This window comes from Protomyctophum bolini, assembly GCF_963924005.1.
Source record: "Protomyctophum bolini genome assembly, chromosome: 19".
In the NCBI taxonomy this organism is placed as follows: Eukaryota; Metazoa; Chordata; class Actinopteri; order Myctophiformes; family Myctophidae; genus Protomyctophum; species Protomyctophum bolini.
In genome coordinates, this window is record NC_137880.1 from 35,121,944 (window position 1) to 35,148,723 (window position 26,780).

Below are 26,780 nucleotides of genomic sequence, written 5' to 3' on the forward strand. Positions count from 1 at the left end.
TTGGCCATGATGTGGCCATGGTTAAGACTGAGGTTAGCCCACAGTGGCACTCAGGACAGGTTATGGATGCCAATTCCTTTTGTAGGGTGCAGGTCAGCTAGCTATGCAGTAGGCGGCAGGCCTAATTAAATAATACATAGGCCTAAATACACAAATATTGGCTCTTCATTGACGAAGTATTAATGAAGATGAACTCACAAATACTGCACTTCTTCAGGTCAGCTTGGGATATCCTCTTCCTTCGTTTCTTTCTCCAGGAAATTAGCCCATGAGATTCATGTTAAATGACGGGATTTCTCCATATAAATTATCAAGAGCAAGAGCTTCAAATGTCTTCTAAATCTAGTCAACCAGGCCTGCAGTAGTAGGCATATGCAGAATGCACTGGACACATTTAACGCGCATGCCATGATATTATTTAAATAAACTAGAAATACGAGGAAATGTTAGAGGGAGAAACAGTATGCAATTCAATCAAATTACGACCGACAAAAAGCCTAGGCAGGCCTGCCCTACAGTGATTAGTATTATTGCCATCACCTGGGTGGGTCAACTCAGTCGTATAACTTTCCCGACGTCAAGCTGTGTAGGTGTTCATTGAATCATTGTACAAACAATACAGCCATGCAAAGTAACGTTGCTGCTACTATATTTTACACATGCAGCCTGCATGTGAAAAATACAGTAGCAGCAGAAGACTCGACGCAGCCATTTACCTGCCATCGTCGTGTGGTGTGCGCTCTCAACGCCCTGCGCAACACCCGTTGTTTTGTTTGTTTACATTTTAAACGAGCGCACCCGAACGAGCACAAACAAGTAAGCTAATGCAGTACAACACTGCTAAAGGACAACACTCTTGCTGACTATATTTTAAGTAAAAATTACTGTGTGACACGGATATTTCCTACAAGTGTGGGTCGCACTCTGGTCGCACTGCATTGGGTACGGGGTATACACACCCCTAACCTTACACCCAATCACACAAATCCATTTACCGGTATGTGAACATTTGTATGAATTACTGTTCGATTTTGTTTTCTTCACATTAAATTAAATCTGCCAGATAGCCTCCGTATCCCACAGAATGTATACAAAATGCAAAAAACTAAATTGTTTCCAAGGAATAGAAAGATTCTTAATTTGGCCTTACAACGCTTAAGTATTTATTTCTCTTAACTGGAGATAAAATAGACATTTATGATAATATTGCATGAGACCCTATATCATGAAATTATGTTAACAATGGAATAGCAGATTAGACAGGCAGAATTTTTTTATTCAGGAGTCAGAATTGTTAATAATGTTAATGAGAAACTTCTGGTTCTGACTAATAGTTCAACCTACTTCTAATACGTTTTTTTTCTTATTTTAAGATACAAGACACGAGAAACAGTACACAAAACAAACCCTAACACAGTGGTTCCCAAAAGTGGGGTCCGGGGACCCCCAGGGGTCCTTGAGGGACTTCCAGGGGGTCCACACTCAAATGATAGTTTGGAACCAAGGGTCTGTAACTCTGAGTATACAAATTTGTACACTCTCAGAGTTAAATTAACCATGATGATGACCCATGTCAAACTGGGGGGGTCCTTGAAATTAAACGGGTTGAGAATCACTGCTATAGCCGTAAAAATCTTCTCTCACGATGGTCCCTGTCCTGGCATATCTCTTCAAATGGGGGTCTTCGGGCTAATTAGTGTCAATTTGGGGGTCCTTAACATGAAAAAGTTGGGGAACCCACTGCCCTAACGTATACCCACCCACCCGCAACACTGACTTGTAGAAAAATGAAAAATGGCAGGGGGGGCTAGGGGCCGATTCACACTCCTATTTTACCGCTGTTTCGGCGCTGTAGTGCCGAAATGATTTCGGCTCGTCAGAAAAATGTTTTTTGTGCGAGCCATCTTGTGTTCTTGTGTTTCTTTTTCTTTTTAAAGCATTTTCTAGGTGTTCAACCAACAGGCTACTTGGTTGCCAGGTTGAATCTTCAGGTGTTTGTGGCGTAGACCTGTACACCGTACCCGCTACCACAATCTGATCTTCTCAAGTGCTTTCTCAGATCACACATTTCAACATAACCCTTACCACAAACTGTGCAATGAAAGGGTTTATCCCGTGTGTGTGTCCATGTGTGTCTAGCCAGATTCTTTCTTACATTGAAGCCTCTACCACAAATTGTGCACTTAAAGGGTTTGTCCCCTGTGTGCGTTAACATGTGCACTTTCAGGTGTCCACTTTGGGCAAATTCTTTGCCACAAACTGTGCAGCTAGACTCAGCATTTTCTGCTTTAACATTTAACTCAGCATTTTCTGCTTTAACATTTAACTCAGCATTTTCTGCTTTAACATTTAACTCAGCATTTTCTGCTTTAACATTTAACTCAGCATTTTCTGGTTTAACAATAACATGATACCTCATGTGTCTTGTCATATGTACATTTCTGGCATATTTTTTCCCACAAACAATACAACTGAAGGGTTTTTTTTCTTTTTTCTTAAACGTTTTCTCCGGTGTGTGCGTTTTCATGTGTGCCTTCAGTCCACTGTGGGTAAATTCTTCGCTACAAACTTTGCAGCTAAAGGCTTTTTGTACTTTGTGAACGTGTCTCATGTGTCCCATCAGATGTAGTTTTAAAGCAAATGTCTTGCCACAAAACTGACAACTCAAGGGCTTGTCGGTTGAATGTACGCTCATGTGGACCTTCAGAGTTGCACTTCGGGGAAACCTTCTGCCACAATGTGTGCAAACATGGCGTAGTCTCTTCGCATTCCTGCCGAGTGGGGTTTGTTGTTTTGATGATTTCAGGTCCCGGGACAGGTTGTTCAAAGGCAGCGTTTCTACAACATATGTCTCGGGTGATTTTTGTGCGTTTAATAAAGATTCCCTGGTCTCCTCCCACTCGTCGCTGTCTTCAGTGTCAGAATCGGAGCAGTGTAAAGAGAGGGGCTGAACATGACTACTTGGTTGTGACGCTCCACAGTATTCCACGACAACTTGTGGCTTTGCGTGTTCAGTCTCTCCGTCGTGAATCTCCTCGTCGGTTTTCACTGCTTGTAACGTCATTGTCAACATGTCGCCCTGCTCTGGCCACTGAAGCAGCTCCTCCAGTTCCTCCGTAATCTTTGGTTCCTCCTTCTGGGCAAGACTGGGTCCTCCATCCTGCTGCTCATCAGGGGATGCATCCTTTTTACAGACGGGGAAGAAGTCTGGCAGAATAGGAAAAGAAAAATCACAGAAAAATGGATCCATTAAAATAGGATGTAAATGTATTGTTAGTATTGCGGGGGCAGGGAGGTGCAGCCAGTCGGAAGCAAAGATTTTTAGTTAAAAAACGTCCGCTGGGAAAGAATATAATATTCACAAAGTTGCACACATTTTCACGATTTTTTTTTCAAAGAAATCTACAAGCTGAGCTTGTAGATCTGCATTTTTTTCTGTGTGGAGTTTGCATGTCCCCGAGGCCTCACAAAATAACATGCAGTAATCCTGGTGTCTATACTGCCTCCCCCTGGCCTCCCGGGGTGCCTGATGGAGAGGAAGGAACTGGTTGGAAGTTAACGCTCCATATAGGGAGACACGCTATATATGGCCATGAACCATGAGCCCATATATGGGAATGTCAATATATCATTACAATTTTACAATTTAGGCATTTAGCAGACGCTCTTAATCCAGAGCGATTTACATTAAGCAAGAACAAAAGCATGGGAATACATCACATAAAAGCATTTATCATGAAACATGCGTAAGCTAAGAAAGTAACAGTGGAATATCTATATAATGAAACTATACATATAAACTATACATATATACTACTATGCTATACATTATGTACTATGGCGTGCTATGACTATATACAATGCAATTCTAGTGCTGTCTGCATAACATGCTATAAGTCTGTATCAAATGCTATCTAAGTCTACAGAAATGCTATCTAAGGGGGTAGGGTAAGTGCTATGGGCCATGATGGAGTCTGAAAAGGTGGGTTTTCAGACTACGGCGGAAGATTGGGAGTGATGCTGCAGTTCTGACTGCAATGGGAAGTGCATTCCACAGTTTTGGAGCCAGAAGGGAGAAGATCATGGCCATGATATATTATCATATCATCACATATGTGGAGCTGACTATCATCGCCTGCATCTCCATATATGCAGTTTACGACACGGGCCTCATCAAACCCTGGATAGCCATACGACATACTAGATGTGCATATATGGAGCCGGCCAGCAACTTTACATCTGACCTCACTGACACCAGATTAATAGTTTAACTCCTGCTTCTCAACTGTGCCATATTGAAGCTGTTGTTTGCAGGTCGCTTCTCTCCCTCAGGGCGTCTTACTGGTTGTATGTCTTTTAAATGTATTGATAATTCTAATTCAATACACAGGACTACATACTTCTTTGATTGATTGATTAAAGTATTTATTAACTGTTTGCAGAATTACAGTACATTTCAAGCAAAACTCAATACAAAAACTGTTAACTGTGAGTGGGCGACCCAATAAAGCATTACACTTGTTTACAAGAGCCAGGGTCCACCTTGTTCAATTCATCAAAACATGTAGAGACACTTCTATATAGACAAATATCAGAACAGGAATTCATCATTCATCATTCTAGCGTCATTTTAAATGTATGCCCACAATGCCGGCAATCGTACTACTGCAGTGCATGCTACTAAAAATCTAGTGTTGCAAACTGCGGCTAACATGAAGCATGTTGACGTAAAACCCTTACCTGATACATGAGGTTTGATATCAGGATTCAGATTCAGTGAATCCAGCTGGCTTCGCTGGATGTCGATCTCCTGCTGGTACTGAAACATAGTCCTGACAAACACGGCCAGGATGTCCTCGGCCACGGCAGACAGGCGTTCGTTGACGAACAGCCGTAATGTGTCTAACGTTATGTCGGCCATGATCGCGACGCTCATTCGATTCCTCGAAAACGAAACACCGCCAACGTTCTCCTCAGCTCTTGTTTGTTTACAGCGCTAGCAGCACATGCTAGCTGGATAGCTTTCCGGCGTGGTGCATAGTAAGCAAGTACTTCCGGGTTGATGTTCTTCTTCTTTGGCAGAAGTTACATTCTATTCTACAAACTGGTTCTTTATTAATCTAAAATTAGTAAAAATGTTATACTCCTCGCGGGTGTGCCTTCGTTTAATAGCCATAAATATACTGGCATAATTATACTTAACTCAGGGTCGAAGTTGTTGTTGGTGCATCAGGAGGAGGTTAAAAACGTATAGCATTGATGGTTCTATCACTTCTAGGGTAAATTGTAGCATACCGCCACCTGCTGGAAGTAATTCTAAGTTTTAAGGGGGGTAAAAATGTGTTTGAAAAGTTATAGTAGTTTTCTGTAGCCTACTATAGTCCCATATTATACAACAACGGATGAATACTAGAACAAAATATTAGTCATAGGACCTACCTACATAATCCCCATATAACTAATTCAAGGGAATTGAGCTCCTCTTCCCCGAAGATGTGACGAATTTGAATTATTTGGGGCCCCAAAGCTGGACAAGAGCACAGAAAATGTAGAAAAAGATGCAAAACAATATATTAAGTACAACCTGAGTGTGTAATTTGTATATATTTTCCATCTCCTCTGTTGTTTGTTGTTTTGTTTTTGCACAGTCTGTATAGTGCTGTCGCCTCACAGCTAGAAGGTCCTGGGTTTGATTCCCGCTGGGGGCGTGTTCCCTTTCAGGGTTGGCGAAAGGGCCTTTCTGTGTGGAGTTTGCATGTTCTCCCTGTGTCCCCTAGGCCCCTAGGGTAGGTACCCTCACAATAAAACATGCAGTAATCCTGGTCTGTAAACTGCCTCCCCCTGGCCAGCAGGGGTGCATGATGGCGGGGAAAGGAACTGGTTGGAAAGACATATGTTCCTTCCACAGCGTCCGTTGCTCTCCCCAGGTATCAGGGAGTGTAGAGCCCAGAATTACATATTGACATAATAATTATCATTTTTACACTGCGTTACAAAATCATGGGATAAAAATTTAAAAGAGATAATAAAAACTACCTTCTTATTTGTTGTAACTAATCAAATACAAAAACAAAAAATGAATGAAGCAAATTAATGTAAAATTATATTATTTTTTTTATCCATGAAATTGAGTTTTGGGCCTGGAGAAGTCGTAAATCAACATGGTTGGTTCATAATCATCATCATCATCATCGTATCAGACTTGTAGTGTCCGACAGTCATTGCCTTGTACAGTACAGTACAGTACAGTACAGTACAGTACAGTACAGTACAGTACTTTTCTTGTATAGCCATTTTCTACGGAATTACCCTAATCACACAAGCAACAAAAAAAGGCAGCAGATATTGAGTCAGTCATCAGCTAAATAGGTTTTTGCCTACTGGCTGTATAGATACTATCTTAAATACAATTGTTTTGAATAGATGTAACATATTATTCAACACTGTATAGTCTCACGCTGTATAGTTCAATTCCTTGCCAGATATTAAATAAGAAAATACTCTTTACACACTGAGTGTATACCGGCATTAACCATAAAAAGAAAAAACATGGCAGTACAATCTTTTTAAATTATAGACAAATAAAAAACAATTTGTAAGAAACAATATACAGTAGAATTTGAAGGCAGTAATATTATAATGATTGCAAAATGTAGGCTGAGTCGTCCACTCTTAAGGACTTGTCAACCCTCCTAAAAAGGTGGGTTAAAATAGCTGCGAATCTGTTCCAAAACATCTGCATTAGTATTGGCCTTCAAACGCTGAACAGTTGATCTATATTTATCAATATTTCTCCTGCATCATTTCAAGATTACCATGTAAAACATACATGTATTTCAGTATGCACCACCGCCGTAAACATTTAAATGATTAAAGCCATTTATAGGGCTGTCTAGCTCTGCTATCAACCATCCGGCCTCTTGATCTTTAGCCCAGAGAGAGAGAGAGGGGGAGAGGGGCACACACAAACACCATACACATATGGAGACCAGTTGCCTACCAGCCCTAATGCAAAGTTCTAGTTAAACATTGGCCCAAAGTTTGCTTTCCGCCTTCTGTTGTTTTTACACTAAAGGCCCTGCAATTGTTGGAGGCATTATTGACTTAGTAATTAAAGTATTTTAACGTGGGGATTTTGTAATCATTACATATACCACCATCTGTCCCCGTGTCTGGTCCACATTGACCTGAGATGAAATGTTCCCCCCCGAGTAGATAATGTATGAAAGGCAGAGAGACGAGGATCGTATCGATATCATTCATTAAAAATGGATCGATCGAAGGTTGAGGTTGAGGCTGGACTGCTGTATTTCAATGTACACACAGTCACAGATGATAATAAATGTGGTGTCATTGATTTAGACCAGCCTCAAAGCTATTGGTCTTAATCTTAACAGTGATCGCTAAGCAGCATTGAAGTACACTGTGTAAGTCAAGTATGCAATTTATTTCAGTATATTAATATTATGTGTATCGTACAGTATGTGTATCTGTTCATCAAAATTCAGCCGATATTTTAATCCGAGAGATCTCTTTTACCATTTTCCTTTTACCTCAATTGCAGGAAATGATGGTAGGTTGACCGGTCAAACACCCTGACCAATCTGTTCGGAGCTTATGGTTTTATTGTATCCCATCTGGACAGTGACCCGCGATAAATGTCAAGAGGACAGGGGACAAAACAGTTTCCCTTTCACAGTCTCTCTCTGGTTTTGATCAATACCTTCATCACTGCAGGCGTTATCTACCTCCATTGTGACAAGGAGAAAACAAATAATCGCAAATAAAACAGCCACGCCCTGACTTTGAGTCCACAGGGTCTTCTGTCAGGGGTTTCCGCCGTGTAATCTCAGTGCGGCCAGTTTAGCCATTAAAGAGCCATGTGTTTAACTCTTTGACACCGGACCGGATCTTTGAATTAGACCAGATAAGAATGTACTATTGGGGTCTGTTGTTGGCTTTACGTCAATCTGTCTACTGTCAGTGTGTGAATGAATGGCGAAATATGTGAGATAAGTGAGTCCTAATCATTGATATGCTGTAGTAGGTTTGTGCCAGGAGGTCTAGGGCTGTATTTTGCATGTCTTAAGTACCAGGTCTTATTCCCTAACTTGAGTAAACTAAAGACCTGGAGGCGTGATCAATGCTCTTTGGACACTCAGAATAGCCAAAAGCCAAAAGTTTACTCAAGTTAGGGAATAAGACCAGGTACTTAAGACACGCAAAATACAGCCCCTACTCTCATCCATTGGGAAGATCACAATTATTCTTTTCAATAGGCTTCTGTTGCTGGAAAGAAGACAATGTTACATGGAATAAGCATAATATAACAAGAGGTTATAGCATAGTAAAGTCTTGTTTGATTTAAAGTTCACCTTAGAAGTAGTGATATTATGAGCTCATTTACACCAAAACAGTTTTGTTTGGTTGGCTTGTTGGAGGAAACAGAGCCCAAAAGAACCTAAACATAACAAAATAAATAAATAAATACATCATGAATAGATACTTGAATAAAATTATAATATTGTTTAAAAATTTTAACAACTACAAGTACCGCATTTACAAATGTTGGTCCAGTGATTTGTTTTAGTAAGATTGCATGAGCTAGATGCTGGGCATTCTAAAGACATAATTGCTGTGGTAAACACTTGGGAGTAGTAGGCCTACTGTAAACACAAGTCATATTTTATACATGACAAACAAAGCAGTTGTTCTCAATTATATAATATATTTATATATAAACCACTGTTCCACTGGTAGAGAACCAATGCATTTAGGTGTGGTGTAGAACATAATGATAATTTGGTATGATATTTGTTAACTATTTGTCATTGTCTTGTACTGTATCTTTAATATGGTCTAAGAATTCAAATGTGTACCAGAGGCCAATGTCAAATTAAATAAACAGTACATTATCAATGTTTTCAACTTCTTAAAACTGTGGGGTTGTTCCAGATAAGGCTCTCGTTCATCAGAGGCAGGGGGGCTCCACCCACTACATTTCTGTTATGTCAGCTTTAACCACTTCAACCTCAGCGTTCATGTTCTGGGGGGGAACATTAGCTGAAAATACCAGATCTACAAGCTTGTAGGTCGACTATTTTTGCCGAAGAGTTTTGGTGCAGAGACTCAGGTGCAGTTGTTGATTGTGGTCAAGTCACGTGTAACCAATGGAAGCTCATGCATACATTGTTTTTAGACTACATGATTATCCCAATTTGGAATCGGGCACAATTACGTCAGCAGTTGCAAAAACAATTGGCCTTATTGTATAGTTGGTAGTGTGATATTCACAGGCCTCCAATACGCTAGTCTATCTTAAGGCTAGTCTATCTTAAGGCCACCCCTAAAAATGTGAGGGAGGCCCACAAACAAACCCAAATCAGTTAGCATGTTGTAAATGTTAGCTCAATCTAAAAGGAGCACTTGAGCACCCCAAGAAAATGGCCATTTTTTGATGACTGCTTTTATTCAAAGCACAACAAATTACCAAGTTCTTCTTACACGTTTGCACAAGGATCTGTTAGGAGGGCCCTCCTCCACCCATGAACACAGTGTTGATGGGCGGTAGTGACGAAACCAGGTCCTGCACCTCAGACGCCGACGCCACGTGCTGGGAGAGCAACGCATCCTGGGGGTGGAACTGAGAGGCGTCTCCATACATGCAGGTGGCAGACACTGGAGAGGCAAAACGCTCAATGAATGGTTTAACACACATCTGTTAACCCATTCTGACCTGAGATCAGATTCATACAAGGTTTCCACTGGACACACACTGGTCTGATTAACCCATTCTGACCTGAGATCAGATTCTAAAAATGTCAGTAGTTCTTCGATTTTTCAAAAATAGCAGACCTACAAGCTCGTAGCGCGCCACTCGGTGGCGCGCTATGAGCTTGTAGATCTGCTATTTTTCAATAGCTAAAGCATAACATGATGCCAACACCAAAATGGGTGCCCGTTCAGAATGGGTTAAAACATGTTAAAACATGTTAAAACATGTTAAAACATGTTAAAACAATAATCAGTTTTCATACTGTATTGAAATGAAGCCATTTAGGGCCTGACGTCGAAAAATAAAATAAAAAGTCTTCTGAAAGAATATATTCAAAGATTTGTGCCACATTTTCACGATGAAAAGAAAATAGCAGACCTACAAGCTCATAGCGCGCCACTCGGTGGCGCGCTATGAGCTTGTAGATCTGCTATTTTTCAATAGCTAAAAGTATAACATAATGCTTAGTTAAAACACCAAAAGGTGTTTACCGCCCAAAATAGGTTAACTGAATCGAGTAGCTTTTCGAAAAATCTAATAAAAAGGTTTGCAGCGATCAATGTCAACCTTTCACAAAACAAAAACACAATAAAGAAATGTACTGTAGGTAACGCTGACCTCCCCCAGCCTCTGTGTTGGTGTAGTATTGCCCCGACGTCTTCCTCGCCGAGTCGTCCAGGATGTTAAGCGGGTCGTGAACCTCCGAATACGTCGGGGGAAACGGGCGGAGACTGCCCACGCTGCTGATGACCGACACATGCTGGTCGACCAACGACGACATCCGCTGGCTGTCCAGGAAACTGCTGCTGCCGTAGTAACCTGCCAATGAGAGGGAGGGACACATGGTGGTGATATTGGCTGTAACCTGCCAAGACAGGGAGGGACACATGGTGGTGATATTGGCTGTAACCTGCCAAGACAGGGCGGGACACATGGTGGTGATATTGGCTGTAACCTGCCAGGACAGGGAGGGACACATGGTGGTGATATTGGCTGTAACCTGCCAGGACAGGGAGGGACACATGGTGGTGATATTGGCTGTAACCTGCCAAGACAGGGCGGGACATATGGTGGTGATATTGGCTGTAACCTGCCAAGACAGGGAGGGACACATGGTGGTGATATTGGCTGTAAGTTACACCTGCCAAGACAGGGAGGGAGTAGGGACACATGGTGGTGATATTGGCTGTCCAGATGTTGTAGCATTTGTTTATGTGTTCTGTGTGGAACGTGTTCTTCACTGTAGAAGTGTGACTATGACAATTGGCAAATGTACTGGCCAATTGAGAGTTGTTAACTGATGCATAGAAGCAACATTTTTACATCATCATACATCATCTCATGAACACCTGAATTTATGTGATTGGTTAGCCGATTTGCTCGTTCATCAGACATAAATATTCCCTTCATTGTCAATGGCATTTAATGTTTGTTTTGCCCACAAATCTACGTCATATTTGGCGGACATTTGACCTAATTTCTCCTTCCATTGTCAATGGCAAATAGTAGATGTGTGGGGACAAAAGCTGCCCCTCAAAAACCCATTCGATATCCATTCAATATGTACACATTTATGTGATTGGTTAGTCGATTATATGACCTAATTTCTCCTTTCATTGTCAATGGCAAATATGAGACGTGTGTGGACAAAAGCTGTATATATAGGAGGGCCCTCTAAAACACAAAGTCTAGCCTCTCTGTCTTACCACTGTGTCCGGCAGCAGAGTAGTTCTGTGCTTGACACCCACCACCACCTGCTTCCACAAAACCATATCCCCCTGAGGAGTCAATCATCTGGGCTGCAGCCTGTGCCTCCAGCCCCTGGTCCGAAGGAGGCTGGTTCTGGACCGGTTCTGGCCCAGAGCCGTAGCCGGACGAGGGCCGTGCCACGGAGCCATACGGCGCCACGGCACAACTGCTCCCAGCAGACGAATGGTGGACGGACGACTGCTGCTGATGGCTGCTGCCAAAGAAGATGTCTTTGGCCAAGGGCTGGTCACTGAAGACGGGGTAGCGGGAGAGGTGGTAGGCTGCTGACGGCGTCTGGGACTGGAGAGAGACCAGGCCCTGGGTCTGACTGTGAGCCCTAAATACACACAGGAGATGTTTTAATCCAGTTCTAATTCAATCTTTTTGCCTGTCAGGGTTGTATTGCATCTATGTTCTATTTGATCTGCTTATATATCCTTGTCTTCCTTCCCATACTTTTCTTCTATCTCTATACATAGTGCCTGAAAACTATGAATAATGGAGGGGAGCTTGTACGGAAAACAAGTATGTGATGTGACAATAAAGCTGATTCAGATACATATGTCAGTACAAAATAAACCGCTGGAATTGTCAATGATATAGAGAACATATCATATGCAGGTGTGTGTGTGTGTGTGTGTGTGTGTGTGTGTGTGTGTGTACATGTTCTTTTAGAAACATTGACATCATACAGTATACTGGTGTGTACTTGCTATTTAGAAACATTCGCATCATTATGCAGGTGTGTCTGTGCTCATGATGACATATAAGGCTGGAGAAAAGCAACAGGTACAGGTATAGCATCAGGTACAGTGTTTCTTAACCCATTCTGAACGGGAACCCATTTTGGTGTTTAGCATCATGTTATGCTTTAGCTATTGAAAAATAGCAGATCTGACATTTTTAGAATCTGATCTCAGGTCAGAATGGGTTAATCAGACCAGTGTGTGTCGAGTGGAAACCTCGTATGAATCTGATCTCAGGTCAGAATGGGTTAATGTGCTGTTTCAATGACCAGTTTGTGCGGCATGGAAAGGTAAAAACTAATAAAGTTGTCACCTCAGCATGGGCTGGTAGTTGGGGTTGGAGGCTGTGGAGGACGGGGGTGGGTAGTAGCTGGCGCTGCTCTGAGGCAGGCAGTGGTACAGGCTCTCTGGGTAGGCAGGACAGGGGCTGGGCTGGTGGGGCAGGGATGGCTGTGTGATGATGGCGCCCCCCATGGAAGAAGGGAGGCAGGAGGAGGAGGGCGAGGACGTGGAGGAGGAGGAGGAGGTCAGGGGCCTCGCCGCCATGGGCCCTTGGTTGATGACGGAACCCCGGTGCACCAGCGTCGCAGGGGAGATAGGGGGCGTCATCATCAGAGGACCGCTGGTCTGGGAGAAGTCCATCTGACCTCCTGCGTGCGTGCGTGCGTGCGTGCGTGCGTGTGTGTGTGTGTGTGTGTGTGTGTGTGTGTGCGTGCGTGCGTGTATGTGTGTACGCGCGTGCATGCGAAAGGAGAAGAGGTGGGAGATGGGACATTAACAGAAAAAGTATGTAATTTAATTTGATGTAGGAATCATCCTCTTTACCAACTACCTACAGTCATACCTACTGTACAGTACATTCAATAGAAAATAGAAAAAGTCAGGCATTATTGATTTGGTAACCATGAGCAAAGCTATCATCAGGACACTCATTTCATTTTTATTTAATCTACTTCAATCTCAAAACAAAACAAACTTGTATGTATGTCTACCTGGAACGTTAAAGCCGTCTGGATCTGTCCCCTGGTAGACGAGCATGCCGGCTCCCAGACCCTGTTGCTGATTGGTCGACAGAGACATGTAGGCGTGTTCTACCAGAGACTCGTTCTTGACCGGTTGGTCAACGGTGACGCTGGCCTTGTTGCGATTGGCTAGGAAACAGGAACTCGGCGAGGCCGTGAAAGCTGCTTTACTGGCATCTGCAAAGCGACACGTCGGCACACGTTCAAAAATAAGTGTTATACTGTATAATATATCATTGTATAGTCCATCTATTCTCATTCATTACAGATTAATTTAAAGCCATTTGGTTCAAGCTGTCTTCGATGTGGAATAACAATCACATTCTGTCTGTGGGGAAACCATTGGAAAGATGAGGGTATTGTGACTCTACAAGATATTATGTGGACAAATGTGGAGATCAGAGGTAAAATGTCACTCCGTTCTAATTTGGTTTCAGAGTGCTCCTAGATGGTCATAATCAAAGCATGATTAGAGAAGTAGGAGATTCAGAGCAATACTTAGAACAGGGATACAGAAATAATTAATATACAAATACAGGTCTTTCCCAGAATTAGGAATTGAATGGTATTGCCACCTGATCCGTATTGCACACTGTTCTCCAGGAACCTTGGGCTCATTCATTCATGTTGCGTTGGAATGCCCAGGAATTTTGGATTTCAGGGGGAAGGTTATTCAAACTTAAATAGATCTATTAATAGGAGTACAACGTCCAATGGACCCTTTGTACATCTTTTAAATGTTGATTAAAAACTGTCTCTTACCGAAGAATCACACAAAGTCTGGCTGGCAGGACTTAAGCGCAATAAGCGGCATGTCCACTGAGGCTTTTATCTCAGCTGAAAATGCTGGGGCGCTCGTGTAGCAGAGTGGCTCAGAGCCTCAGCCTGATGGCGTCAAAAGTCTAGGCTTGTGGGGTCCCGAGTTCAAAGCCCGGGTGTTACACTCGCCTGCGCTCGGGTTGAAAATATTTGAGCTCTCAACAGGCAGAGGGAAGCGCAGCGCTTTAACCATGATATATCTAGTATGCACACAATTCTGTGTGTTTGCCAATCTGTGCAGACTGTGCCTGCCTATTATGACATGCCCAGAATAGTGCCCCTAGCTAGGGTTCCCGTGGTTTAGTACCTGCGTTTCTCATGTATCTCTCCAGGAGGTTCTGCAGATCTTGTTCCTTGGCGTTGTTGAACTGAGTCTCCAGTGCCAGCAGGATGTACTCGTCCAGCAGCATCCTGATCAGATGGAACGACCCTGACATGGAAATGAAAACAACTCACTGAGTAATGGATCTGTGGCCGTTCTGTGATTAACACCACTTTGACCGCTCTGTGGCCGTTCTGTGATTAACACCACTTTGACCGCTCTGTGGCCGTTCTGTGATTAACACCACTTTGACCGCTCTGTGATTAACACCACTTTGACCGCTCGGCCCACTAAGATGAAGAACAAATACATGTTTTGTTGCTTTCCCATTAAACAACATGCCTAATGTTTGACCTGTCATCAAGGCCAAGCTGTCGTCGTCATCATTTTCACCTCAACAAAACACGGTTATAAAAGTAAAACCTTTTATTTTAAACAACATTTTATTAATGAACAAATGCATTACGTGTGTGTGTGTGTGTGTGTGTGTGTGTGTGTGTGTGTGTGTGTGTGTGCGTGTGTGTGTGTGTGTCCATGTGGGCGTGAGGCTGGTGTTCAAACATTGAGCACGCGACCCAGAGATAAGGCGTTGTTTACTCAGGACCAGTCTGGCCATTACAGTTTACGGCCTCTATTGTAACAATCTGCTCCTTGCTGCCCTGAATCATCAGACCTCTCTCTCTGTGTGTGTGTGTGTGTGTGTGTGTGTGTGTGTGTGTGTGTGACTGTGTGTGTGTGCGTCAGTGCATCATATGGACTGACTGATAGAGGAGCAAAGCAGCAAAGAAACTCAATTAGCAGAACCGCTATCGATAGCACAAACAATGCCACTGCTACCACGTTAATATACTGTACACCAATTATTAAGCACAACTCAGGATGTTTCTGTCGTGGCAGATTTTCAAGCTCACCCCATCCCTCCTGCATGAAACACACCAACAGTTACAGGTCCATTTGTACCCACGTTAAGGGTTAAATGAACACTGAGCACTGAGTGTAGCAGCAAAATCAACAACAGTGTCACCAAGCTGAAAGATGTCTAATGAACTAAGGGCTCATTCAGACGCCAGACATTTTTAACTCTCAGTCAGAGTTATAGACCGGCAAAGATCCTTTTGGAACCCCCTTAACGAACCCTCAGGATCCCTGGACCCCACTTTGAGAACTGCTGTTCTAAACGCTTCATTTATGCTCTCTTCTACACCAGAGACCATGCAGGGTCACAGTCATAGTTTGGTCATTTCTCTTCCGTGACCGTGGAGAGCAAAGGTCCGTTTCTGAAATGAAACCATTCCAAGCATTAGTTTTGCACTAAAAACACTCCTTGGGCTAAATCACAAAATGTGATGAGGTCATCACATTTGGGCACATTTGGGCAAGTGGCTATGGACGTTTTTAGCCGAAGCAGTGTTTTTCGTGCAAAACTAATGCTTGGAATGGATTCTGAATCATGACAACTCCCTAGTTTGACATGTCACATGCTACTTAAAGCATAATGAAATGTAGAACATTTAAAGCATAATGAAATGTAGTTGCCTACATTTGTTAATGGTGGATTTTGGGCTCTCACTCATTTTGCTCGCATTTTTGCGAGTGGCATGGGAGCTCAATTTGTTATTCAACCTTCTTAGATGATGAATCCACTGAGAAACGGATCCACTTGCTCTCAGAAATGACCCAACTACAGTTATTCTCTGAGTTCTTACCAAAACTTGTGGCGTTGTTGAGCGTGAGGTTGTGCATCACCCGGGCCCCAAAGAAACTCCACCTGAGCAGGAAGTCCTGAGCTCTCTTCTTCACCGACCGACCACTCTGCTTCCCCGGCTGATAACCAAATGGTAGAGAAGATGTTAACCCATTCTGACCCGAGATCAGATTCTAAAAATGTCTTCTACATCCTGACAGTTTTCTGAAAAAGCTATGTTTCTATGTCAGTCGTTTTTCGATGAATTTATTTTTGCAGACCTACAAGCTCGTAGTGGTGCGCTACGAGCCTGTAGATCTGCTATTTTTCAATAGCTAAAGCATAATATAATGCTAACACCAAAAGGGGTTCCCGCCCCAACCATAATGACATGCCCCAAGAAAAATAGAAAAATGTGACAGCATAGAAATATCAACATTTGCTTCATTATAATGACATTTCTAATCATCATAGTGCTTGGCTGGCTCCAACATGCATGCAAGCACGCACACACATGCACAGTCGCGCACACACTGAGCACCAAAGATGAGACAGCCAGAACAGAAGATATACCTTAATGACTTTCTGTTCCACCACGGTGTCCAGCCACTCGATGAATGACTCCACGGTGCCGTTTTTCTTTAGCAAGTCCTTCAGTTCCTGAAACACAGCTATGGAGTCATCTAAAGGGACAGGAGACATGGTTAAAAGCTACTTAAACCCTCTATTGTTACTAGTAAAAAGCGACCAGAGTTACAACAACTATACAGTAAATGGTGCATTTACAGTATATAGCGCCTTTATCCAAGGCGCTTTACATAGATTTGGGGTTTAGTGTCTTTGCCCAAGGACACTTCGACATGTAGACAGGAGGAGCCAGGATTCGAACCGCCAACCCATGGATGATTGGACGACCTGCTCTACCTCTTGAGCCACAGTCGCCCCGGTACTTGGGACAGATTCTTTCCGTCTCTACAGAAACTGATTGCCAAAAATCTACAAGCTCACAACATGGCAACATGTTGCGACACATTGTGACCTTGTAGAACGGCTATTTTTGGTGAATGTGCCCAATTTGATTGATAGTCGTAATCCGGAGTCACACCCATTTTAAAGAAACGTCTTTTTGTCACAAGACAGCTTTCTCAAACCAAAATGTCATTGGCATATGCGCCTGTATACTTTGGTCCCTAACAGCATCAACTCTAGGCTACTCTGCAATTCTGGCCTTGGCTACTAAATTACAGTAACAACAGTACTATACTTACTTTTCACTATAATAATAAATGAATTGCATTTTTATGGCGCTTTTTCTATGCACTACGTGCCTACTCAAAGCGCTTACAATGGTTCATTCATTCATACATTGAGGGGGTGAAGCGGCGAACAGTCGACGCCAGCGTCCTCACTTCCCTAAGTATTACATTCACCCGCTTACCTTTCTGCCACAAACAAACACAGACCCTTTATACATTTTTTCGAATTCTCATATCACGATAAATAAACACAAAGGAACCGATGTCAGAACACGAGGGAGGTGCTACTGTAGCTTGTTTACATTCAGAGTAGAGGTCGGAGTCTTGGTCTCCGGTGGTGGTGACTGTGAGGAGAGGCTGGGAGCTGATGCTGTTGAGGTCCACCGTGTCGATGTCACACACCATGCTGTTGACCACGGCCTGGTCGAACAGGGCAGGCCGCGCAATCTGGTGGACGGCAGTGATAGGGACATATTGAGAGGGAGGGGATCCAGAGGGTGGACAGCAGTGACAGGGATATATTGAGAGGGAGGGGATCCAGAGGGTGGACAGCAGTGACAGGGATATATTGAGAGGGAGGGGATCCAGAGGGTGGACAGCAGTGACAGGGATATATTGTAGAAAGTAGAAAGAGCGGAGAGAAGTGAAGACGGGGCAGAAGGAAAGAGAAAGGGTGAGAGCAGGCAGCAGCAGGAGGATGGAAGGTGGGAGGAATCGAGAAAAGCAAGGCAGTGAGAAGAGAGGCAAAAGGAGACAGGGAGGGAGTATGTGACAGTTAGAGAACCCCAATAGAGCGTCGCAGTCCCGCCCCCTCGAGAGACCCAGAAAATAAATCCCCGTTCATTTTCCTCATAGACCTTTCAGAAAGTATTTATTTAAAGACGTTTATGCCGCGGACAAAGCCAACTCTTGTCGTGACAAATCATGACATCGGGCCAAACAAACAAAAAAAAACGGCAGGTTTAACACTTTTTTTGTTGTTTTTCCTTCTTTGTAATTATTTGTTTGGTCCAAAATATTGTGTGTCTTGTCATGATTTGTCAGAGTTGGCTTCGTACGACGCTTAAAAGGTCTTTAAATAAATAGGTTTTGAAATGTCTATGGGAAAAAATGCATTGAGATTAATTTCCTGGGCCTGGCGTTGGCATGAAAGGCAGCGGGACTGCGATGCTCTATAGGCATCTATTTTATTCTATTATTTGATCCAGTCGGTGCTGTACTGCTTATTTTAAACCCTGTCGTACCGTGGTGCCACGTGGCAAAAATAGCATATCTACAGTACACGACTACACGGTCACAATGTGTGGTATCTATTTGCGATGCTTTGTGAACTTATACTTGGTTATTTTCAGCACACAACAACATCATATTAGTACAGTATAAATCAGACGTACCTGTGCCAGGTGTAGGAAGGAGGTCTGTCTCTTCAGGGAGGAGACAAAGCGACGCGCAATGGGGAGTTTCTTGGCTGCAAGGGATTCTGGAAGGTTCTCCAGAGATGAGACTAGCCAGTGCTCCCAGTGCTTGGCAAAGTTACGGATGTCTGCCAACAAACTGAGGTGGGGGGGGGTCTTATAACACATCTACTTTAGCAGTGTCATAATCAATGTCACCTTCATTTGAAGCCCAACACACACCGGATGCGCAACGACGCGGCACAGGCGTTGCCGCGCGGCAACGCCTGGAAAATAGAACAGTGGCGTATCGGAGCGTCAGGCGAGGCGTGAACGCGCGTCGGACGCTGCCGGTGTGCGATAGGTTCATTGATAATAACGGAGGCGGCTGTTTTGACGCGCGGCGTTCGCAGACGGTGTGTGCAAGGCTTAAGACATGATTGACTTATCTGCAAAAGTCAAACTTTGTAGAGCCAAAGTTAACAAACCTTTCCGGCATCTCTTGCATTGTAGCAGGTATGAGAACATCAGTCAGAACCTGACAAAAATAAAACAAAAACATTTAAGTTCAGTTTAGCTACTGCTATGAGTGCTATCTGAGATAAACAATGCTGCAGACATGCTTGGGTCAAACTCATTGGGCTCTGGCCTGTGCAGTGTATTTTTGTATTTTATATTTGATACTGATACTGATAACCGGTCTGGTAATCAGTATGTATATCTACAGTATGTGCCAAAGTGTCCCTGAGCAAGACACTTAACCCCTAACTGTGCTCCTCAGTCATCATAACCATCTGAGCAGCCATCAGCTGGGTGAAGCTGAAACTGCATATCCCAAACATGACTAACAAAGCCTGGTGTCCATTCTTAGAGGTTCTGTAAAGGTTAAATCCCAGGGCAGTATATAGTGTCATTATGTGGTAGTGGCTGCTGTAAAAACTATATTGCCAACCGTTGGCATATTTTCTGGGGGTGCCCAGTGATTAGAACCTTCTGGACAGAATTCCAGAGATCAATAAATGCAATATTTGGTACAAATTTGCCCTTAGCGTTTACTACATTATTTTTGGGACATGCACAAGATCTGATGAATACCTATTCGGTGTTCTGATATCGGCATGTAGAAAAGTGGTTGCTTCCTGGTTGCTCACAGCTTCAAATACTCTCTTATGTCTTCCTATGAGTATTATATTGTATTGTACTTTAATATTTCTGTTATTTAATTTTTTAATTTCTTTCTGTTCCCGTCTAAAAAACAAACAAAAAAAACAACAACCTGTGGACAAAGAAACACTATTTAAAAAATGGTTGTATATCATTGTGGATGTCCCTAAATAAAAAAATAAAAAAAACCTATATTGCCTACCTTGTAGAGAATAGAATCACAGACACAGAAAATGTCAATGATGATTGGGTTCTCCAGCAGTGGTAGAAGGTGGTCAGGCATTCCCTGCCAGAAATGCAGCAGGAAATTCTGGATCTGAAATGGAGGAACCAATAAGTATTTATAGCTGCTAACTCTCAATGCTTCTGGAGGTTTGGTGAACAACCCTCCTTGAAATCACCACACAGTCCCCCGTGTAAAACCCCAAACTCCTGTCATCACTTCTAATCAATCAATCGATTAATATGATAAATTGATTAACCTATTCTAGACAGGAAACCCCGTTTCGTGTTTATAGCATTATGTTATACTTTAGCTATTGAAAAATAGCAGATCTGCTATTTTAGAAAAATCTTGAAAATGCGTTGCAAATCTTTGAATATATATTCTTTCAGAGCGAGCGAGCGTAACTCAAATCTTTGCTTCTGAGGGGGTTCCTGGAATAACATATTTTCAGATGGGGCTCGGTGACCAATTACATTTACATTGACAATTACATTGACATTTTTGGGGTCCTTGACATGAAATATTGAGCACCACTGATACAGAAACATGAGGTATTTCAGAAAACTGTCAGAATTTAGAAGACATTTTCTTAATTTTGAAGTCAGGCCTAAATGGGATAAGGAATGATCTTTATTGAACACAAACGTATTCTTTCTGAGAGAAATGTTTTACGTTTTCATGTGTGTGTTTGGGTCAGGTTGGGGAGTATAATGGCTATACTGTACCTCTTCAAAGTTGATGTTTATTGCGTTGTCCAGGATGCACTGGCAATGTGTCTTATACATCATGATGAGAGTGTCCACCTACACATAGGAAGTACAAATTCATAACCATTGCCGTGTTGCAAGAGTTTACTATGTGTATTTATGGAGGAATAGAGGGTATGTGCGTGCATAAAGTGAATGGCAGATCGAGTGGAAAAGTGAGTGACAAAGAGAATTGAATGTACTTTAACCCATTCTGACCTGAGATCAGATTCATACGAGGTTTCCACTGGACACACACTGGTCTGATGAACCCATTCTGACCTGAGATCAGATTCTAAAAAATCGTCAGTCGTTCTTCGATTTTTCAAAAATAGCAGACCTACAAGCTCGTAGCGCGCCACTCGGTGGCGCGCTATGAGCTTGTAGATCTGGGCTGGGCTGTCAAGTCCAGAAAGTAGTTTTTGACACTCGGTAGGCATTCCCGCATAACGTACGGGTGTGATGATGATGTCACACGACACACACACACATACCCATCTATTAAAAAAAGATGATATAGAAATCGAGACAAGCTTACCTTTTCTCTAGAGATATTTCCTTGCAGTATCAGGTGTTGAGCACTGGGGAAGTCTGGCAGCAACGTTCCCGTCTTAGAACTCAGGGAATACTTCCTAGTGAAACCTCCCTGTCAAATATGATAATAATAATAATGTCCTTAAAATTTAATGTTTACCTGGCCGCCACCAATCCTGTTTGATTGAAGTAATTCGTTTTTTTTTTTCTTACCTCATTCTTCAGCTTACTCCCCGAGAATCTGTAATCACACATTAGATTTTAGAGAATTGTGTGGATGTAAAACAATAGTTCTAAATTGGTTTTATATTTAGGACACAAATTTAGTATTGACCATGAAGTCAGAACAAAATAATTCACATTAATAAGAAATGATTACTGAATATTGTGAATGTAAAAATATAAATATCAAATTCAAATAGAATTGCATTTATTTTGTATATTCTGTAAGTATAAGGTATTAAAGTTACCAATTACCAATAATTTGGCACTAGCCTAAAAGTCCTGATCAACGTAACAGACAGTCCAGGGTCTGACACCAACTACCATCGCTAGTCTTGATCAATAATTTGCTTACAACAACCTCGTCAGAACATATTGTGACCCGGCCACTCTCGACCTGACCCAGACATTTGAAAAAGACACACATGCACAGAATGGGAAGTCAGACAGTGGAAACAAAATCAACAGTGCAGCCAGCAGCACAATGTAATCAGTGCTTACAGAAGACAACACTTCAAAAGGAAATACATCACCTGATTAGCCTTTAATTTAGTTTAAGCAGACTCACGGCGAGCAAACAAGAACCTACAGTACGTATATAATTGTCTTTGTACAGCACATTAGTTTAGACACACTGACAGCATATGTGTGTGTGTGTGTGTGTGTGTGTGTGTGTTATCTCACCGGGTCAGACCTTTTCCTGAATACACAGAGTGATAGTAATCGCTGCTCTCTTTGATGCCAATGCCGTAGTAGTGATACCTGCAGAAAGTGTGTAACAATAATGTTAATGTAATATTACTATTGGTAAGGAGGCATTATCATCGCAACACATTTATTTCCTTCTTTTAAAAAAAAAACCCTGACATGTATGTAACAAAATTAACACATCAAAATGTAAAAAAAAAAATATATATATATATAATAGGAAAAATATATAGTTTTTACTTTGAGTGTCCCCTGGTGCCCAGTCGCCTTGTTGTCAGAAGAGGAAACTTCTGTCGAATCGTCTGATGAGGAAAGGAAGTGAATATATCTCATTACATGGTCACAGTCACACAGTCACACACACACGCACACACACACACACACACACACACACACACACCTTTCCGAAGGTGGCAGCACAGGCCGGTTCTAGCTTCTCCTTCCTGCAGAAGTCCAGGTAGTGAGCGTAGAGGATACAGCGTGGGAGACACACGCCCTCGCACACTATGTAGTTCTCCTCCAACCTGTCGACATGTAGAGCTCAAACACTTAGTGCAGCAGGCTAAGATAAGATGCACCGTGAACTTAGCAATATAGTTCAAATAGTCAAAATAGTAGTTATAAGTCAAATTGATTGATTAATCATACCGCAGTTAATTCTAACCTGGAAAGGTATTCTAATGATAAATGAACATGAAACTGTGATATAATTATGAATAATACACTCGAGCACACATGCTATACCATGATATTGGTACGGCTGTGCTGATCTGGCACTTATAGCCTTCACTATGGCTAAAAGCACAAATTAACAATCATTTCACTGACAATATCTCATATAGCACTTGTGTATTGTTGTTTGACTGATTACGTTATTGATAATGAAATGTACCGGTATGTATAAAACTGCCCTGCAACAATGCTACCCATAAGAGTGGACTAGTTTTGTCTCTTTGTTGAGAAAGAGTGACTGGGAGGGAGAAGAGAAGGCTTTGGCAGAGAAGGCTTTGGCACGATCTGATCCAAAGCAGCCAGTCTGTCAGTGTGTCTCGCCAGAGAATGGAGACTTATAACCAGCACAGTACAATATCCAAGTGTCATTGAGCAAGACTCTGAAGCCCTAATTGCTCCCGATGTGCAGGTTGTATGGTGGCCTATAGCTCCGCCATCGGCGCACGAATGTAATGCATGAATGTAATGCATAATCTATACTGTATAAAGCGCTTTGGATTAAAGCACTATAAATGCACCATTTACATCAGTGGTTTCCAAACCTTTTCATGTCAAGGACCCCCAAATTGACATTAATTGGCCCGCGGACCACCATTTGAAAAGATATGCCAGGGACCCCCATAAAAGAACATTTTTATGGCTGTAGCAGTGATTCTTAACCCGTTTAATTTCAAGGACCCCCAGTTTGACATGCATTAGTCTACGGACGCTCATTTAATGGGATTTCTATCTCAAAAATCAAAAATGTTAATTTAACTCTGAGAGTCCTGACGGGTCCATTTGGATCCATCTGTACACTCTCTCAGAGTTACAGACCCATAAGGGTCCATCCAAACTATAATTTAGCTGGGAACTCCCCCAAGGACCCCTGGGGGTCACCGGACCACACTTTGGGAACCACTGATTTACATTACAGTAAGAAACTTAGGATGTTTCACTGTTTAGTCATACTTGTAATATCAATAAATCTATCTCTCAAAGTGCTGTCTGTGTTTCTACACACTGGCCTTACCACTGGAGCGTGAGCTGAGTCTGTTTCTTCTTGTCTTTGATGATCTGGGTAATGGTCTTCTTCTGGATTATGGCCAGCTCTTTGGAATACTCCAGCAGGTCCTGGTCATCTTCAGAGGACAGGGTCTCATTGCTGTCCTCTGCTTCTGAGACACAAGAATGACGACCAGTAGGGAGAATAATTCAACAAAAGAGATATTGGCAAATCAATAAAACACAACAGGGAAAGCTGTCGGACAGAATAGAATAGGATGTCCATGCACGACGAAATGAATAGCATGAATTACATAAAAAAAACAGAACAGCAAAAACACTGAAAAACAACAAAAACATAACGATTCCACAATAGCACTCACCGAGATGCAATCCTCAATTATATAATATGAAATGTCAAATTAGGCTAGTTAAGCACAGGCCTTTTTTTTTTTAAATCTATTGTGAGGTCGTAATTATGTTTATTGCTTCCTGAGTAGTTATGTAATATGTAGTTATGTTCTTGTTATCCATGGACACAATGAAACAAATTCCAAGTTGGTTTTGACAATGCATCCAATACAATGAATCTAGAAAATATAGGACAAGGTGCCTTAAAGGAGAACATAATAGAAAAAAAACCCAACTATGGCAAACACAATAAGAACAATTCTAAAGGCCTTGAAGACAGGTGAGCATCAGGGCAGCTGTTATCAGATGGGGAGTTAGTTAAAGGAGTCAAGATAAGGTCAACCAAAAGCCGTCATAACAGAACAGGCCAGAGAAGCATTGTGAATGTTATATGTTGTGTAGCATTGTAAATCCACATCTGCTCTCCACATAACATACCTACAGTATAATACCTATGGCACCAAGAGGATATTTATACTAATGATGAAGTATAATACTAATAGTACGGTAACACTAATAATTTCCCAAATGAATGCTATTGCAACGTGTGGTTCCAGAAGCTATAGACAGCCTATATCACCTGATTTAATTCCAGAATCATCTTCGTCGAAGTGTCTCTCTCCACTGAAGTCACTGTGGACGTCCTCTGGTGGCAGGAGCTCCGGAGAGCTGCAGAACTTCTTGGTTGAGGAATGGATAAAAAATGACCCATCCCTGATTGGACCCTCTGTATTCCGTTTCATTGTCATATTAAAAAAGGACAAATATTACAAAAAAAATAAACAAAAAGCGACGAAGAAGAAGAAGCTGTAGAATCCTAACTGTGGAAAACAATAGGTCACTACACATCAAACTTGTCCCTCAAATGCGTCACTTAATCAAACAAATTCCCAATCCGCTCCCATCTTCAAAAGAAAAAAGTGCTACTTTGTTTTTACACAAAATAATAATAATTTAAAACAAAATATATATAAAATAAAATAGGCCTATGTGGGCCTACACGCTTGTGGCCTAGAGATATTCAGACTTACACACTTACTGCTTAGCTAAAAGCGTAGAATTAGATCTAACATGTAGGATATTTTCCCTGCCTTCTGGGCCTCAATAAAGCTGATAAGCGAGTGAGTAATAAAGCATAGTGGTCAGTGCTGTGGGAAGGTAGGTCCAATACGGCCAGCGTCACACACTGTGCTTTGCCACGGGTTGCATTCATCATATTTACAGAAGACGGGGGTTGATGGAGGAGTTGTTAATATTTAACCAGGAAAAACACAGCATCATTTCTCCCAGCCTCTTAGTTTAGACTATGATGTAGCCTGGGCGGGGGGGCAGACTAAAAGTCTTATCAGAATGTTAAATTGGATAAAAGGTGTTTTCATTATTTATTAAAACCATAGAGTTAGATTTAAAACGTCATGTTTTTTTTTTTACTGAAATCATAAGAGATCAACAACCAGACACATGTAGATGCATTGGCAAATCCTATACATATTCTCTGGCATTAGAGAATAATTAGGAAAGCCTTTCATATCTCTTGACAAATACTCATCATGTTTAAGAATAATTAGACATGGCATTATCACATATACAGTACCACTTTTAAAGATGACTGATTTAGGCCTACCTTTTAGCATTTAAAAAATATATATTATATCACACAGTAAAAATAAGACGGTAATAATAATAAACAAAATTGGACATTGGACTTTTCACCATTCCTTTTAGGTGGTCTATGAAAGGAGTCAATTTTATATTATTTATAATATCTTTTCCATATTTAGGATCTATGTAATGTATTTCCCTGGAGTTCCAGGGGGTCCCCAGCTAAATGATAATTAGGAACCAAATGGACCTTATTGGGTATGTAACTCTGAGAGTGCACAAATGGAATCAAATGGACCCGTCCATTTGTACACTCTCAGAGTAAATTAACATTGATTTTACAATATAAATCCAGAGATAGAAATGCCATTAAATGGGGGCTATAGTGGGTATTTTTGGGGGAATAATTACTGCTCTAGGATTATTTTTGTTTGTCGTTATTATTGTGAGACACGACAAAAGTCAGTCTCATAACCGAATGTCATGAATACCTGTCTGTCCAGACCTTAGGTCCAGACTCCAGATAGAACGTATAATATTTATGTTGGTATCCAGTGGATCTTTGCAACAGGTAACACCAGGAAACCACCTCATTATCCTGCAACTCCACACACGGCTGGGTGTAATCATGCTGATGATGTAACGTACGTTGCCGTTCAAGATAACTTCTGCACGGAAAAGAAA

General features: G+C 41.9%; 1 protein-coding gene and 1 long non-coding RNA gene across 2 annotated transcripts; both read right to left on the minus strand.

Annotated features, from left to right (window-relative positions):
- Positions 1 to 1,244: 1,244 nt before the first annotated feature.
- LOC308333926 lies at positions 1,245 to 4,961 on the minus strand. The gene is made up of 3 exons (XR_013965835.1): positions 4,741 to 4,961; positions 2,408 to 3,207; positions 1,245 to 2,353 (listed from the first exon to the last, which is right to left on the minus strand). It is a non-coding gene; the product is annotated as an uncharacterized lncRNA (long non-coding RNA).
- Positions 4,962 to 9,523: 4,562 nt separating this feature from the next.
- Positions 9,524 to 25,237, minus strand: rfx6 (regulatory factor X, 6; the record flags this gene model as incomplete). The annotated part of the gene is made up of 20 exons (XM_080791502.1): positions 9,524 to 9,678; positions 10,394 to 10,594; positions 11,482 to 11,861; positions 12,584 to 12,920; positions 13,263 to 13,469; positions 14,419 to 14,541; positions 16,140 to 16,257; positions 16,691 to 16,800; positions 17,676 to 17,820; positions 18,768 to 18,927; positions 19,256 to 19,305; positions 20,134 to 20,247; positions 20,883 to 20,960; positions 21,442 to 21,549; positions 21,651 to 21,678; positions 22,344 to 22,421; positions 22,608 to 22,669; positions 22,768 to 22,891; positions 24,112 to 24,256; positions 25,075 to 25,237. 20 exons carry the CDS (start codon positions 25,235 to 25,237, stop codon positions 9,524 to 9,526), a joined length of 2,886 nt encoding a protein of 961 aa, XP_080647628.1.
- Between the last annotated feature and the right edge of the window lie 1,543 nt (positions 25,238 to 26,780).